This window comes from Pteropus alecto, unplaced genomic scaffold (genome assembly GCF_000325575.1).
Source record: "Pteropus alecto unplaced genomic scaffold, ASM32557v1 scaffold3, whole genome shotgun sequence".
Taxonomy (NCBI): domain Eukaryota; kingdom Metazoa; phylum Chordata; class Mammalia; order Chiroptera; family Pteropodidae; genus Pteropus; species Pteropus alecto.
Window position 1 is genome coordinate 64,912,415 of NW_006442484.1, and position 16,699 is coordinate 64,929,113.

Genomic DNA, 16,699 nt, shown 5'->3' on the forward strand with positions numbered 1-16,699 from the left:
CATAAATATAATGTCCAAAATGAAACATTTAAAATACAATATGCTTGATTTTGATTGAGTTTAAAGAATGATTAAATAAGGATATTAGCAGTCATCAACCCCAGCCTCTAGTCATTATTACCAAATACTGCGTGATTACCGCCAGTAAAATAAAAAATGAACAGGGTAACTCATTCCAATTTAGACAGCACCTTTTATAAGCCATAAGTTTTTCTGTACGCTGAGCTAAAAACTGCTGTTCTTGAACACACACTAATTGGATCTTGTTATTCTCTCTAGCTACAAGTCTTTTTCCACATGAAGACAGCTATCATATGCTCTCAAGTTTTCTCTTTTTCCATATCAGACACTTTCAGTTTTTTCTACTCATTACACTTCAGGGTTCTCATACCTTAGTGTCTTCCGGCTATACTGCAGTTTGTGTACATCCATCCTAAAATGTGTTTCTCTAGACATAACCTGATCCATAGAATGGAACTAACACATAAAATGGTTTACATGCTCATTAAAGCCCTATGATTTAGATATGTGTGTTCCTCTTCTGCAAGTGATAAACTTAGGCTCAGAGAGGTAAAGAAATTTTCTGAAGACCACATATAAGTGGAAGAACTGAGTTTTAAGTCCAGTTCAGATTTGACTAAGTACTTAGACTCCCATCTGAGCCTCACAGAAGATTTGTGAGGTAGAGAGTATTATTTTACAGTGAGAGAAGTAAAGACTAGAAAAGTCATAGAACCTGCTAAAGGCCACTGCGAGAGTGGTGTAGAGGCAAGATTTAAAACCAAAATTGATTCTAAAGATCGTTCTCTTAAATATTATACTATTCTGTCTATGCTATTCTATGATATGGTTGATAATTTAATAATTAGGAGCATAACTAACAGGTATTTCAGTGTTCTAAATCTATATAAGATAATCTATATGATGAAATATATAATCTGCAGTTATCACAAATTTATTAATTTTCATTTCCTGTGATGCAAAAATATTGCTGATTTGACTATTTACTGATATAACCTTTCTTTCAATATATAACAAAATACTAAAAAACAAAGGATAACTATATTTAAAAAATTTTTTTCCAGTTCCAGTCGACCTTTAATATTTTATTAGATTCAGGTGAACAGCATAGTGGTTAGACATTTATATAACTCATGAAGTGATCCCACATTAAGTCTGGTACCCCCCTGACACCATACATAGTTATGACAGTATTATTGACTATATTTCCAATGCTGTACTTTACATCCCTGTGAATATACTGTAGCTGCCAAACTGTACTTCTTAATCCCTTTACCTTTTTCATCCAGACTCCTAACCCCCTGCCCATCTGGCAACCATCAATTTGTTCTTTGTATCTATGAGTTTGTTTTTGTTTTGTTTGTTTATTTATTTTGGTTTTTAGATTCCACATATAAGTGAAATTACATGGTATTTGCCTTTCTCTGACTGACTTATTTCACTTAGCATAATACCCTCTAGGTTCGTCTATGTTCTCACAAACAGTAAGATTTCATTCTTTTTATGGCCAAGTAATATTTTATTGTACATATGTACCACATATTCTTTAAGGATAACTATATTTTAAAATTTGTTTTCTTTTAGGTCCACCTCATTCATTTAACCGAGATGAGACAATAATCATTGCTTTGGCATCAGTCTCTATATTAGCTGTTTTGATAGTTGCCTTATGCTTTGGATACAGGATACTGACAGGTAAAAATATCACTTTTTATTCTATTGTTTATTAAACATGCTATTTGATCAAAATTTATTTTCTTCTTTTTAAAATCCTATGCTAAAAAAAAATCTGTTATAGTAGCTCCCATCTTTCTCTCTTAACGAACTTTTTTCCTCTAGTTTTTATGAAAAGTTTCAAACATATGCAAAATACCTATCACCTAGCTTCAACAATTATAAAATCTGTATATTATCTGTAACCCCACTTACTACACCCCCTTCTGTGCTACTGGATTTTTTTGAAGAAAGCATAGATACCATTTATTCACAAATACTTTAGTATTATCTCTGAAATAGAAAGACTTAATATATATAACCATAATACCATTTTCACATCTTATAACAGTAATTCCTCAGTATCATCAACTGTTCAGTTGGTTCTAATAAATTTAGGTTTGATGAGCTTTTTAGGAGATCAGCACTCATTCATTGATTTGAATAATTTTAATAAAACTATTCTTTAATGTTTTGGCAGTATTTCTTAAGGTTTTAAACTAGGTCTATTGCTGGAATCATCTCCCAGAATTCAGCTTTGGTGTTATTTATCATTCATCTTCATTTAAAGATGATTCCTAGTTTAGTTAAGTTTTATTCTCATTAACATTAGATATAAGTCTTGCTACCAACCATTCTATAGCTCTTCTTTTTTGATGGTAATATAATAAAAAGTGTATAAAGATCTTCATTTTAAAAGAAGCACACATTAATAACTTCTTTTGTCTATTCTTATAGGAGACCGTAAGCAAGGTCTTCACAGTATGAACATGATGGAAGCAGCAGCGTCAGAGCCCTCTCTTGACCTAGATAATTTGAAACTGTTGGAGGTAAGATGGCTCTTAGATTAGGGACCGTTCTTTCTGCATCCATATCTGAGATAGTGACTTCATTCACTCACTAAATCATTCATTCATTTGTTCAACAAGCATTTATTTAGAGTATCAATTACGTGCCAAGGCCTATTCTAGGCACTGAGAATATAGGTGAACGATACAGATATCCCTCTTGAGTCTTATATTCTAATGGGAGAGAGTCTACAAACAACAGGTAAACAAATGAATGTATATTATTCAAGTTGTAAGTGCTATGAAGAAAAATAAAACAGATATGAGATAAGAAAGTTATAAGAAGAGAGTTATTAAAGTATATTTAGAAAGGAAATGATCTTTGAGTATAGACTTGAACAGAGTATAGGAATAAAAACATGTGAAATACTAAGAAGAATGTGTCAGGTAAGGAATCCATAGTAGATGCAAAATATGTACTCCTTGTCTGTGCATATATTTTTATAGGTACATGTGACTGTCATATATTGCATAGAATTTAGTTTTCATTTGGTAATTAATCAGAACCTATGGTAAAAGTTTTACCATGATGAATGTTTTAATGATCTTTATTAGGATAAATAAACTATGATCCCCAAACCAGAGATCATTAAATAATAGATAACTATGATCCTCAAACTACAAAGACCGTTAAATAATAGATATGGCATATTTGGTTATATAAAATATTTTAAGAACCGTTCATTTGGGAGAAAAATATAGTTAAATGCCAAATTAAAAATATTTTAACACAAAAACTAAGAATTAATAAATAGCTAGTACAAATCAATATGAAAGAAATAATCCATAAAAATGGATAAAAGAGATGAACTGGCAATTCACAAAAGAAATGGCTAATAAATATATAGGAAGATGTCCAATTTACTTAAATTGGGAAAAAAAAAAAAGAAAAACCTATTAAAGCCATAGAATTTCATCCTGGACTGAGTAAAAGAAACGCTCCCAAACATTGCTAATTTACCATATGTTGATACAAACTTTCTAAAGGACAATTTATCTGTTTGTTAAATTTTAACCTAGAAATAATGAATAAAATATAACAAATATTGTTAAATAAATGATAGTAAATCCCTCACCTGTTTCAGTAAAAAGTGAGAGAAATCCCAAGAGGCTAAAAATTAAGAGAACAGGTTACAATTTGCTAGTCTTTTGTGTATTGAGTAATTTATTGTATCCCGGATATTGTGAGTGTTATATTGTGGAAACTCTGAGTTTTTTAGGTTCTTCTGAAGTGTTTTCACTTTCAGTGTTTGTTTTCGTATGCAGTTATCTTGGTTGGACATAACTGCAAACTTGTCTTGGACGGAAATCCAAATCTCAGTTCAATTATTTTGTCTTTAGCTGGAATTTGTCCCATTCACTGGGTTCCCCCTCTGTGACTCTGTTCTAGAATTCTCCTCTCACTTTCTAGCAGCTATGGTTGCACCAAATTCTGTTCTCTGGTTCCTGGGGCCAGAGAGATTATGAATTTTCTTTTGCATTTTTAGCTCCACTGTATAGTGCTGATTTAAGCCTGCTCTCAGGCTAAAAGCTATAAAAATGGGTAGCCCATTCTATTCCATTCTTTTCTTCTAAGTGTTGACTCCCTTTAGAATCACCCTCTTTTTGTTCATTCTCCAGCACTTTTTGAATTCTTTTTATAATTTTGTCCAGAATTTATAGTTGCTATCTGTAGGAGGGCTGGGTCTATCTAGTAGGATCTTCTGAGCCATGTAGGATGCAGACTTTATTAGTTTCTTGGTAATGGAGTAATTTAAACTTGAAGCAGTAGAGAGCTTTGGCACACATATAGACTTACACTTTATTTGGTAAATTCGATTGTTGTGATATGAATTAATACCTTGCTTTCTTCAAAACAAATTTGCAGCTGATCGGTCGGGGTCGATATGGAGCAGTATATAAAGGTTCCTTAGATGAGCGTCCAGTTGCTGTAAAAGTGTTTTCTTTTGCAAACCGTCAGAATTTTATCAATGAAAAGAACATTTACAGAGTGCCTTTGATGGAGCATGACAACATTGCTCGCTTTATAGTTGGAGATGAGAGAGTCACTGCAGATGGACGTATGGAGTATTTGCTTGTGATGGAGTATTATCCCAATGTAAGTTCTTCATAAAAAATAAACTGACATTTATGTGAACAGTCAATTAGATTTTCAGGAAGACCACTGTTATGTAGAGCATTGCTATTTTGCAAACTGGTTACTAAAGGTCTGCAAAGAGATAAGGATCTCATATCAGAAAGTGAATCAACTAAGTCACTGATTAACCATTGAAAACCCCCTACCCCCTGATTTTCTTGGTGAAAGAAGCAATGCTTTCATTAACATTTCATTCTAGTACAAGCTCCGTATCCCAGACTGGTTGGTACTAAATAGATTGTGGATGAGCACCTTGAGTAGCACTGACATATATATTTACAGAAGCCTCCTGTTTTCTACTTGTAAAACATAGCAACATAATTTGTATTTGTACTGATAAGAGATACAGTGTAAAGAAAGAATTTGAAAGACTTTATTTTTTCTATCTTAATTTGATAAATCAAAGAAATGTTTAAAATGAAATAACCATTTGTAATTTTTAATCTTGGAAAAATAAAAATTGATAACATTTAAATACTTTTTTCCATCATTTCTCTACCTACAGAAATATCTTGCCAACTTTTTTGAGATTCTGAAATGTCATAATTCATTAGCTCTCCATGGAATCCTAACTTATAAAAATCCTTTATAAGGCTGCTCACTTACCTTCTTATGTTCAAGTAAATTAGTTACACTTTTTTTTTTCCTTCTATATAGGGATCTCTGTGCAAGTATTTGAGTCTCCATACAAGTGACTGGGTAAGCTCTTGCCGTCTGGCTCATTCTGTGACTAGAGGACTGGCTTATCTTCATACAGAATTACCACGAGGAGGTAAGACAATGAATAAAAGGTGAATGACACTCATGTGGAGTCAAAATTAACAAAGGGAATTTTTATTCATATCTTCAAAGTAAAAATATATTTTATATTATAGCAGATTCATTATTACCCAGCTGCTTGAAAGATCTGGCATGAGAAAAGTATTTGAAATGAAACAGGAAGAATAAGAAAAAGAACTAAAAAGTCTGGAGGGGTCATGGATACCATTTAGAATTTGATTGCAGTTCTGAACACTTTCTCTGCAAAGATACTTGTATGGACATATTAGTTTAAAACATTTTTTTTTAAATTTATCAATTACAGTTGACATTCAACATTATATCAGTTATAGGTGTACAGCATAGTGGTTAGACATTTATATAACTCATGAAGTTATCCCCCTCATATGGGTATACTTTAAATAAAGTGTTCTTTTGATTCTAAGGGTTCAAAGACCTTTTTAAGTTCATCTGTGGACCTTGATTAAAAACCTCTTAGCTAGGCTATTCACTATCACTTCTTTAGTTTTAACTTCACATGAATCTTTATTCCATAGTTTGTTGGACTTTAGTATAAAAGCCAAATGGTATATTTTTATAAGCCAGTGCTTCTCTTAGCTAGAATTAGATTTGGTCAAATCTTTTGGGAGGAAAAAGTTACAGGCTTCAATAAGAATAAAAATTTTTTTTTTCCTCATGTGAGAATCTAGAGACAGTCAAAATTTGTTTGGCAGCATCAGGCTCTTATATTTCTCCTGCATTATGCTTTTTATATGGTTTATATTTTCAAGGTCACCTCATTGTTCATTATGCTATATTCTCATCAGCAGAAAAGATGAAAGGAAGGAAGGAGGAATCGCCCACTTTTGCCTCCAGAAGTCCCAGTCTTAAGTTTACCCTTTATTTAGTCTATGCTTAGCTACCACACTTAACTACAAGGGATGCTGAGAATATTGTTTTGTTTTGTTTTGTTTTAGCTGGGTGTATTGTTGCATAAGTAATATTGGGTTCTGTTACTTAGTAGGAAGAGGAGAATGCATGGTAGGGAGTCAGTCTTTGCTAGTGTTTCAGAACTGTGTGGTGTTATGCTCCTTGCTTTAACTACAGTTTTCTTCAGCAAATGTACATTTTTGCTAGTTGTTCAAAGCATCTCTTTAATACATTTTCTTTCTCACTTTGTTTCAAAATACACCTCAGATCACAGGCACCTCTAAATTAGCTCTGCTGTGAAAATCTGCCTTTGTGCTTTCTCAGGCTTTCATCCCTTACAGCATTTTCCTGTCATACTAGAGCCCAGAACATTTTTTAAAATTTCTCTGACCTCTGTGGTGAAGAGAATCCTTAATGTATCAATTTTTTAGATCTTTGTTCCATTGTGTAATACCATGGATCATCTTTTCTAATTGCTGCTTCATATATAAATAATTTCTCCTGAATAATTTATTAGTTCATTTATCTCAACATCTTGCTTTTCCTGAATATAGAATTGACCAGTGTTGTTACCTATGTCAGCAACTTGATGTACTCACTTTAGTGCTTTAGCACATTAACTGTTTGGACTGTATTTCCTTACTCTTAAATATTATTATAGCTCCTTTAAAGAGGTGGCTTAGCACAGAACTTAAAATACCATCCTAATCTCCCTTGTCAAAGCTTGCATGATTGAGCGAGGTTTCAAGTCAAACACTGATTGAAGAGAATGATTACCATCAAATATGAGTTTTATTTAAATGCAGATGTTATTCTTAAACATTACTTAATATTTTCATTAATTAACCTATTTTAAAAACGAGTATATGTATGGTACTGCAAAAAAACATAAGTATGGTAGCTATTTGAACTTATGGTTTTACCTATTATTTTAACAATATTCCAGCTATACTGTACTATTTCAAAATATTTAAAATGTCATTTCACTTTTTTCAGAGAACCCTATTCTTCACAGTATCTCCAGATGTAACTTTGCTGCGTAGCACAGAAATTTTATAATAAAGAATAATACTATTATTATTCATTTTTTGCTTCAAAATAAATTGAACCCATTTATTTATTTGTAATTGGTTTTCCCTGTAAATTTTTTCCTAGTGATAATATAAGATGAAATTATTATCATAAAAAAAATCTAACAAAGAAAGAACATGTATAAATCACTCAAACCTATTAACTAGTTTATGTATATCCTTCCATGTACTTTGCATGTACATGTGCCCTGCTTGTGCATGTGTGCTCCCCTGCCCCAATACTCACAGAGAGACCGTTTTTCATTCAGCTTTATTTTTTACCCTGTAATTAGTATTATGTCCTGCTTTCCTCTGAGATATTTGCCTGGTGCAATACTGTTGCACATGGCAAAATCATTGTATGTTCTACTTCTTTCTCTGCACTCCCACCCCCAAAATAAAAAAGATTGAAACGAATACTGAAGGGATTTTTAAAGGGACAGAAGTCTCAAAAAGACAGTCTATAGTTTTACCCTTTGCATTGGCGATAAATCTTATCTCGTTTTTTCTTTTCTCTTCCCCTTTCCTCCTTTGCTCCCTCCCTCTCTTTTTCTTTTCATTTTTAAATTCTTTTTTAATAGCAGAATGTATTACTTAATTTTCTCCTCTGGCTATCTCACTGACTCATCACACATTCTCCCCATTATTAATCTGGTTTCCCTAATGTGTGTGATCTTTTAATTTAAGTATTGATTTGGTATACAAACTTTTTCCAATATCTCTATAAATTTTCTTTTATAAATATCAGCTTGAGATTGTATCATGTATACTACCATGTATACTGGTGGTGGTGTATCCAGAATAAGAAATGAAGCTCTTCTAGGGGTTGAGTTGAGCCATGTTAATACAAACTTTGGAAGGGGGGACCAGGAAGTGGGAAGGGGAGTTGAAAGACATCAACTCTTAGATAAAAAAACTTGGTAACAGCTATTTTTTCTTTTAATTTGCCGTTGCTTTATTTATGTAAAAGGAATTATCTTCTATCTTTAGTTTCATCGTTGGTGAAATTGTAGTCTAATACTTGTTAATGAGAATAATACATGTAAATACTGAGTCTATTTGCACATAAATATAAACATTCAATAAACATCATTAACTTTGTTCCGATTGCTGTATTTCTTTGTATACCTAGGGAGTTATTTTAAATTTTAGAAATTATGCTGTAGAATTTTTTTAATTTCAAGAGCTATGGTCTTAATATAAGGTTCATATAAGGTTTCCTTATAAGAGGAAAAAAAATATGTGGTATTTTTGGTGAAGGGCTGGGGTTAGATATATTGTTTCAGTCGGCAAGTATTTACTCTGTGAATTCTTTTGAATTCAGGTGAAACATGTTCTTTCTGCCTTCATGGAATATATAGTCTAGTGATAAACAAGTAAGAGAATAATAGTGCTTTGCTTCTCTGTAAAATCAGAAAACAGGTTTCATATCTTGCTGAGAGGTACCAGCTCTTCCACTTGTTCTTTTGTCCATTGTAAAACTATTTCTAATTTGATTTGAAGAACTGAGGTGGGCTTAGAGAGCTGGCTAAACCTAGGGCAGAACTGGGATGTTCTCTCACAGGTTTAATCTGTTAAGCCATAGAAGAGTGTAAGATATGTATACAAATTTTGAAACCATGTCAGTTTTTTAATACTTATTTTAGTTTTTTGTTTGTTTGTTTATATCAAATATTCCTTTCTCAGTTGCGTTCTTTTGCTACCCTAAAATGAAGAGAAGAAAACAAGTGTGTGTTAAAATTAGAAGCAACAGCATTTTGGGTATTAGTTGCAGCTAAAGTTTAAAGCTTAATTATATGTACAACAAGAGTTATGTTGTAAAATATAATGTAGTGAAAATAGTGATGATTTTGAGTTTTTTATTTCTTTTGTCCTTTTTGTTATTAAATTATTAATGGTCAGAAGAATAACACTGTCTTTTATGTTTATGTAGTCCCTATAACTCGCATGTTCATTTCATGTCTAATAGTGCTATATAAGCATTAATAAATATTTGAAATTATCCAAACAGATCATTATAAACCTGCAATTTCCCATCGAGATTTAAACAGTAGAAATGTCCTGGTGAAGAATGATGGAACCTGTGTTATTAGTGACTTTGGATTGTCCATGAGGCTGACGGGAAATAGATTGGTACGCCCAGGAGAAGAAGATAATGCAGCCATAAGTGAGGTGAGTGTAGAAAAAAGGTATCACACTGACGTACTTTGAAAAAAAAATAATAATAAATTTCATTAAAGAATCCACTAACTACTCAGGATAATTATCCTCATATGCTAGCAATTATAGCATATTAGGAATTACAAAATTAAGAGATACCAAAGACATTGCATAAAGTTAGTTCATTAATTCACTGTGATAGTCTCTGCCATTTCAACTCATTTTTGACAAGCATTAGTAGAAAGTTTGTAGGAACCGATTTTTGAATCAAGAGTAAAATTATCAAGTTAAAGATAGGTCACCTGATAATTACTGTTACAACATGGAACATATCCTCTCTGACCTTTTCTCTCTGCATTCACATATACATGTCTATATGTACATGTGTATATTTTTAGTAAATTTTTTAAATGTTAAATGTTATACATATTGTTTTGCAGTTTTCCCACTGTGTCTTATAAATTTTACTGCATTGATATACATAGGAAAATCTAGCTCATTCTTTTTTTTTTTTTTTTTAGGCAAGGCAACACTTGGTTGACCTCACAGATTGCAAGGACCTTGTCAGTTTACAATCCCTTATTTATTTATATTTTTTTACTCCTACAGCACCTGGTCTTCCTAGGTGGCCTCCCATCCAAGTACTAACCAGGCCCGACCCTGCTTAGCTTCCAAGATCAGACGCGATCAGGCTTGTTCAGGGTGGCATGGCCGTAGATTCTAGCTCATTCTTATTGATTGATTCTGTCCCATAGGATGGACTTACACAGTTTAATTGTTCAAGAAGGGCATTTTATAGATTACAAAATCAGGTATAGAAAGCTTCAGTGACATTCTTAGGATCAAATAACTTATCATTGACATATTGTTTACCTGAAATTTATGTATAACTTGTTTCTAATGTCTGTCCTTCAGAATATACTACATTATCTTTTTGAAAACTATTTGTCTAATTTTTCAGGTTGGCACAATCAGATATATGGCACCAGAAGTTCTAGAAGGAGCTGTGAACCTGAGGGACTGTGAATCAGCTTTGAAACAAGTAGACATGTATGCACTTGGACTAATCTATTGGGAGATATTTATGAGATGTACAGACCTCTTTCCAGGTAAGAGATCTGCTGTCAAAAAGTGATATGTTTTGAAGTGAAGCAGTTATATCTTCTTTTTCTACCTATATTATGTTTTTACTTTTATTTAAACCTTCAGTTCCTTGCCACCTAGTGTTCAGAAACATTATTAGCCTGAATGAAAAACTTTTTAAAAAGACTCCATGTTTGCATCTGAATGCAAGTTAATTAATTGCTCATAATAGCTTATCTAATTGTGTTTAGTTTGGTCTCTGATTGCTTTAGCAGTCATCCTTTTCTTTATGCACCCTTTGAGCATTTGATTTTATTTTTAAGTTAATTTAATTAACTTATTTTTATATATATACATTTTTTATTAACTTTATTGGGGTAACATTGGCTAATACAATTATATAATTTTCAGATGTACATTATAACTTAACATCTATATATTCTATTGTGTGATTACCACCTAAAATCCAGTTTCCTTCAGCTACCATGTATTTGATCCTCTTTACCCACTTTTCCCTCCCCCTACCCCCATATTTGACACTCTTTACCACGTCTACCTCTCCCGTCCTCCCCCACCCTCTGAGCATTTGAGAAGCTACACTTACATCGTGTCCTGAATTGACCCAATTAATTAGAAGCAATGAATTATCCATTGGAACACTTTTTCTTTCATTCTTCCTTCCTCTTTTCCATTCTCCTTTTCTTCCTTTTTTAAAATTCTCCCTTCTTGCCTTCCTGCCTTCCTTTCAATGAAAGAACACTCATTTAATGTGAATGCTTATTTGACACTTACTTGAGATAACTGAGTTTATAATTTTTCTCTTTTTGTTAGGATTTTTTTCATCCCTGTCATTATTGTCATATAGAAATTTTAACTAACTACAATATGTGCATTGCATTCTTTTAGATTATGTACAAAATGATTTGATATATATGATCTCTATAGGAATAACACCATTAAAAGCATAGGAAAAGGAAAAACAGTCAGTCAAACCAGTACTGGACAAATTTGTGAAATGAAACTAATAAAAACAGATTAGTAGTGGGGTTAAAATTTTTTGCTTTAAAAACAGTAAGCATTTAACAATAGTTTATAATCTAAAATATATTAAATAATTAGTTAAATTAACTACACATTATAAGTTCTTATTTAGAAGTACATTTTCCAGTGAATTGGAAGTACAGAGTACCCAACTGAGGTGTTTTTCTGGAAATAGTAGCAATTATAGTAGTATCACAGTATTATTGGAATTTTGGAACTTTTGGAACTTTATATTTCTATTATGGCCACAGATTTTTTTAAACGTCCTAATCCAGAATTGTTGTTTTTTAGAAGTATTTCTGACTGAAAGGATTCTTATAGTGTTGATACACTGCCATCAGCAATAGTTTTTGAACAACTACTGCATTCAAAGAATAACTTATTTTTGATCTGATAATTAATAAAGAGCAATATTAGATGTTTAGATGAAAGGCAATTAAATCTTAGATGAATTATAATAGAAAAGAACTAGAAGTTTTAAAAAGAAAAAAGAAATAGGGTATTACTTAATGGATACAGAGTTTTAGTTTGGGAAGATGAAAAGAGTTCCGGAGATAGATCTTGGTGTTGGTTGCACATTGTGAATATACTTAGTGTCATAGAACTGCACATTTGAAAATGGTAAATTTTGTGTTATGTATATTTAACCACAATGAAAAATAAAAATAAAGAAAAAAGAGAGTTGCATTAAGATACACTATAATCTTAGATATAAAAATGAGGAAGAGGCACATGTGAGAGAAAATGTAGAGAAGGAATCTGTGATGTTGGTTAACTTTTGGAAAAAAGTCAAAGGAATTGAGAAATATTCAGAGATCTGAGAAATAGTGAAGGTGGCAGCCAGGAACTTAAGAAAAAATAGTGGTTTACATTGGAAAGATGAGTGAATTATGAAGACTTTTGGGTGAGGTATTGATAGACAACTGAAGAAATTTTTTAAAAGTTTAAAAGAATTGTCTACGGTTGTGCCACCCTGAACAAACCCAATCCCATCTGATCTTGGAAGCTAAGCAGGGTCGGGCCTGGTTGGTACTTGGCTGGGAGACCACTCAGGAAGACCAGGTGCTGTAGGTGTAAATAAAATAAAAAATAAGGGATTGTAAGCTGACAAGGTCCTTCCAATCTATGAGGTCAACCAAGTGTTGCCTCACCTAAAAAAAAAATTTTTTTTTTTTAATTTAAAAGAATAAAGAGGATGTCGAGAGAACTAAGATTAAAGTGATTATTTGGTAATTGTCTAATCGAGATGGTAATTGAGAATTTATGGGTGGATGTACTTCCGAAAGAGAACACATAAAGAGAAAAAATTTGTTGAGTCAAGACTAAATGTTGGGAGACTACTCCCCTGCCAAATAGGTTAGTTATAAAGACAAATGGTCAGAAAAAGAGAAAACTGAGAAATCATAGTATCTGGAAGTCAGTATTAGAAAGTGTTAGAATGAAGATTGATAGCAATAGATGTAATTGAAAGGTCAAAAAGAAATAGAACTGAGAAATGATCTTTGAATTTGAATAGAAGTATTCTTAGAGAAGTGTCTGTGAAATAAAAAGGATACTATAAATATTAATAAGCCTAGAGAAAGCATATAATAATAAAATTCTTGTAAAACATTTTTTAAAAACTTCTATGATATACTTCCAAATGCAGTACATGCTTTACTAATAAATGGAATCAATATGTAGTGACCGCTGACACTTTCATTAGCAAAATAATATGAATATTAACAAAACAATGAATTAGGTATCTCTATTACAAAGAAAGAGTGAAATGCTGCAAAATTTATATAAAGGAGGGAGAAGGAAGGAAGAAAGAAAAAAAATAAAGGCAAGAGAAAGAAAAAGAAAGGGATTAAAAATTCATAACTGCTTAGAGACATAATTAACAAGTAGAAAATGAGATGAGAAGCAGGGGACGACATCTGTTATTCTCAGATATTTTATCTATTTTGGACAGTTTGTAAGAAAATTAGATTATAAAACTTCCTTGTGGGGGGGGGGAAGAACTTCCTCAAACAATTCAGTGATGATCAAGTTTTAAGAAAACCCAGTAAGACTAATATCTTCCATGATAATGTTGTCATTAACATTCATCTTTGTGTTTCCAGTGTCTGATATGAAGTTAGCTCTAAACAAGTATCTATGGAACAATTAGATTTAGAACCATGAATATTTAGTAGATATTTGGTTAATCCTTAATGTCATTTAATTCACAAGATTGTGCATCTATTTCATTGAGCAAGTTTTCTCATTATAATTTAGACCTGATTAAAACAAATAAGTAAAATTGTGAAGTTTTACTTATTCTATTGAACCAGCATTTGAAGAAAAAATAATAAATAACACTTGGAAGGTATCATGTGTAGTGTATATGTCTCAGAGAAACAGGTAAGATACAGTAGTAAATATCTTACAGTTTGCAGATGGCATGGGTTGAGGTTTTATCATACGCAGTTTCATGAAAAAAAGTGATATACTCATTGGCAGGATTAAATCCTTTAGTTTTATTTTTCAAGTTCAATGTTAATGGTTTCTGATAAAAGTATCTGCTTAAATTCTTAGAATATGTAAAAATATCACTTGTATTTATAGATAGTATAATATTCCAAAAAATTTGGGCTATGCTGCATAGATTATAGAATTTTTGTAAATCAGTTTTTTAAATTAATTTATTTTTTATGGTGACATTGGTTCATGAAATCCAGTAAGTTTCAGCTGTACACTTTAACAGTAAAGCATATATATGTTTATACTGTGTGTTCACCTCCCGTAGTTAGATTTCTTTCTGTCACCACATATTTGACCCCCTTTAAAAAGTCATTTTTAATATTGGTGGAGGACAAGTGTTTATAGGTTCTTTTGGATATTCGAATTGAGACACAAAACTTAAATTACATGTTTTGTAATGTACTTTCTTTCTCATTATAACTTCTATCTCCATTTGAGTGAGATAAAGAAGGGCAGATGGTACCACTTTGCTGACGGGGAAAACTAAAACATATAGTAGTTAAAAATGACTTTTCTTAGGTAAAGGTGAAGCCAAGAATAGAACCTAAGTGCCTTACCGTGGTGTTCTTCCTTCTAATTTATCCTGTGATTTTAATGGAATGGGGGTGGGGCAAGGAGACAGGAAGGTCTCTATTTCTCCTGAGTTCTATGCCAAGATTTTGACTAGACCATTGGTTTTCTCAGTGTTTGTCCCTGAGGTCTTCTGTGTGGCTCAATATGTTTATTGTTTAATTTGATCACATTTTGTAAAAACTATAAGCCTCTCACTGTAAGCAACTGATTGTACTTATTGGTAATGAAAAGAGTTATTAAACAGTGGTAGAATAGTTAATAATACTTACCTATTTTTCTGTCAAATGGCCATTGTCATAAAATTTTTTGTGACATTTGATATAATCTGGCTGTATAATAGATTTAATGAGACATAATGACTCTACAGCCCTCCCAGTTATATTTGATTCTAAATACATGTTTGTTGTACTAGATCCTGGACTTCTCATATTCACTACCCTTGATGAGAATTCAGATATTTCAAGTTTTAAGTATATCTGTGTATATAATAATCTCTCCCCCAGCCCAAATTTAGTAATACTAGAAACTATTTTTAAATAGCTATCCATCATTAACACTACCGTTTAATTTATCACACAAAGGCTATTCTAACTAAAGCATTTATTAATAATGCATTAAACTCATAATAGGGTCTCTTTAGGATCTCCAAATATGCCTGAAAGGGTTTAAAAAAAAAGAGTGTGACATAATTTCTTTGCTTGCTTAGTATCAGAAATACTCCCATTATTCTATCTTTTTATGATAATTGGAAATTTTACTCCATCTTTCTTTTTAAAAAATTTACAGGTGAATCTGTACCAGAATACCAGATGGCTTTTCAGACAGAAGTTGGAAACCATCCAACTTTTGAAGATATGCAGGTTCTGGTTTCCAGAGAAAAACAGAGACCCAAGTTCCCAGAAGCTTGGAAAGAAAATAGCCTGGTAAGAAAAAACTAAATTGTTAAAAAGAGGACTTATGATTGAATGCGTTTCAATGTTGTTTGAAGCAAAACTAGACTGTTAATAATGTTAATAGTTTTTTAGAGTTGTCTAATGCCAGAAATCCAACTTACTTGAATTTTATATGTTTTAAATTTTTCAATATTAAAAAAGCCCCCCTTTTTGGTTCAGTTTTAGTTTTTTCCAAGTATAAAATACTATTTAGAGAGACTAACCATTGTGTGTGAAGTTTGCTAGGTTGGGTAACAGCTGGAATAATTAATACGTTAATATTTTAAACATTATTGAAATTTCATCTTATTTGGATGCCTTTTATATCTTTCTCTTTTCTGATTGCACTCACTAGTGGACAGTGGCGATAGTGGACAGCCTTGCCTTGTTCCTGATCTTAGAGGGAAGATTTTTAGTTTTTCACCATTATGTTGAAAAGTATAATGTTGGCTAAGGGTTTGTCATAGATGGCCTTTATTATGTTAAGGTACTTTCCTTCTATACTGATTTTGTTAAGTATTTTGATCATAAATGGATGTCGTATCTTGTCGAAGGCTTTTTCTGCATCTGTTGATATGATCATATGATTCTTATTTTTTAATTTGTTTATGTGGTGTATCACATTAATCGATTTGTGTATGTTGAACCAACTTTGCATCCTAGGAATAAATCCAACTCAATCATGGTGTATAATCTTTTTAATGTATCACTGTATTCAGTCTGTTAATATTTTGTTAAGGATTTTTGCATCTATGTTCATCAGGGATATCGACCTATAATTTTGTGTATATTTGTAATTTCTTTGTCTGGTTTTGGAATCAGAGTAATGGTCGTCTCATGAAATAAGCTTGGGAGTCTTCTATCTTCTTGAATTTTTTGAAATAGTTTAAGATTAGGTGTTAATTCTTTCTTGAATGCTTGGTCACA

The 16,699-nt window shown here is 31.9% G+C and overlaps 1 protein-coding gene and 2 pseudogenes across 1 annotated transcript in view; 2 read left to right on the top strand and 1 right to left on the bottom strand.

Annotated features, from left to right (window-relative positions):
• Positions 1-16,699, top strand: part of BMPR2 (bone morphogenetic protein receptor type 2) — a 138,295-nt gene that overhangs the window by 105,271 nt on the left and 16,325 nt on the right. Inside the window, exons 4-10 of the mRNA XM_006921366.3 lie at positions 1,606-1,716; positions 2,473-2,564; positions 4,450-4,680; positions 5,377-5,491; positions 9,490-9,650; positions 10,600-10,747; positions 15,627-15,763. Coding sequence (XP_006921428.1) covers positions 1,606-1,716; positions 2,473-2,564; positions 4,450-4,680; positions 5,377-5,491; positions 9,490-9,650; positions 10,600-10,747; positions 15,627-15,763 — 995 coding nt within the window. The remainder of the gene's footprint in view (positions 1-1,605; positions 1,717-2,472; positions 2,565-4,449; positions 4,681-5,376; positions 5,492-9,489; positions 9,651-10,599; positions 10,748-15,626; positions 15,764-16,699) is intronic.
• On the bottom strand, positions 10,239-10,357 carry LOC112470475 (annotated as a pseudogene).
• On the top strand, positions 12,718-12,836 carry LOC112470456 (annotated as a pseudogene).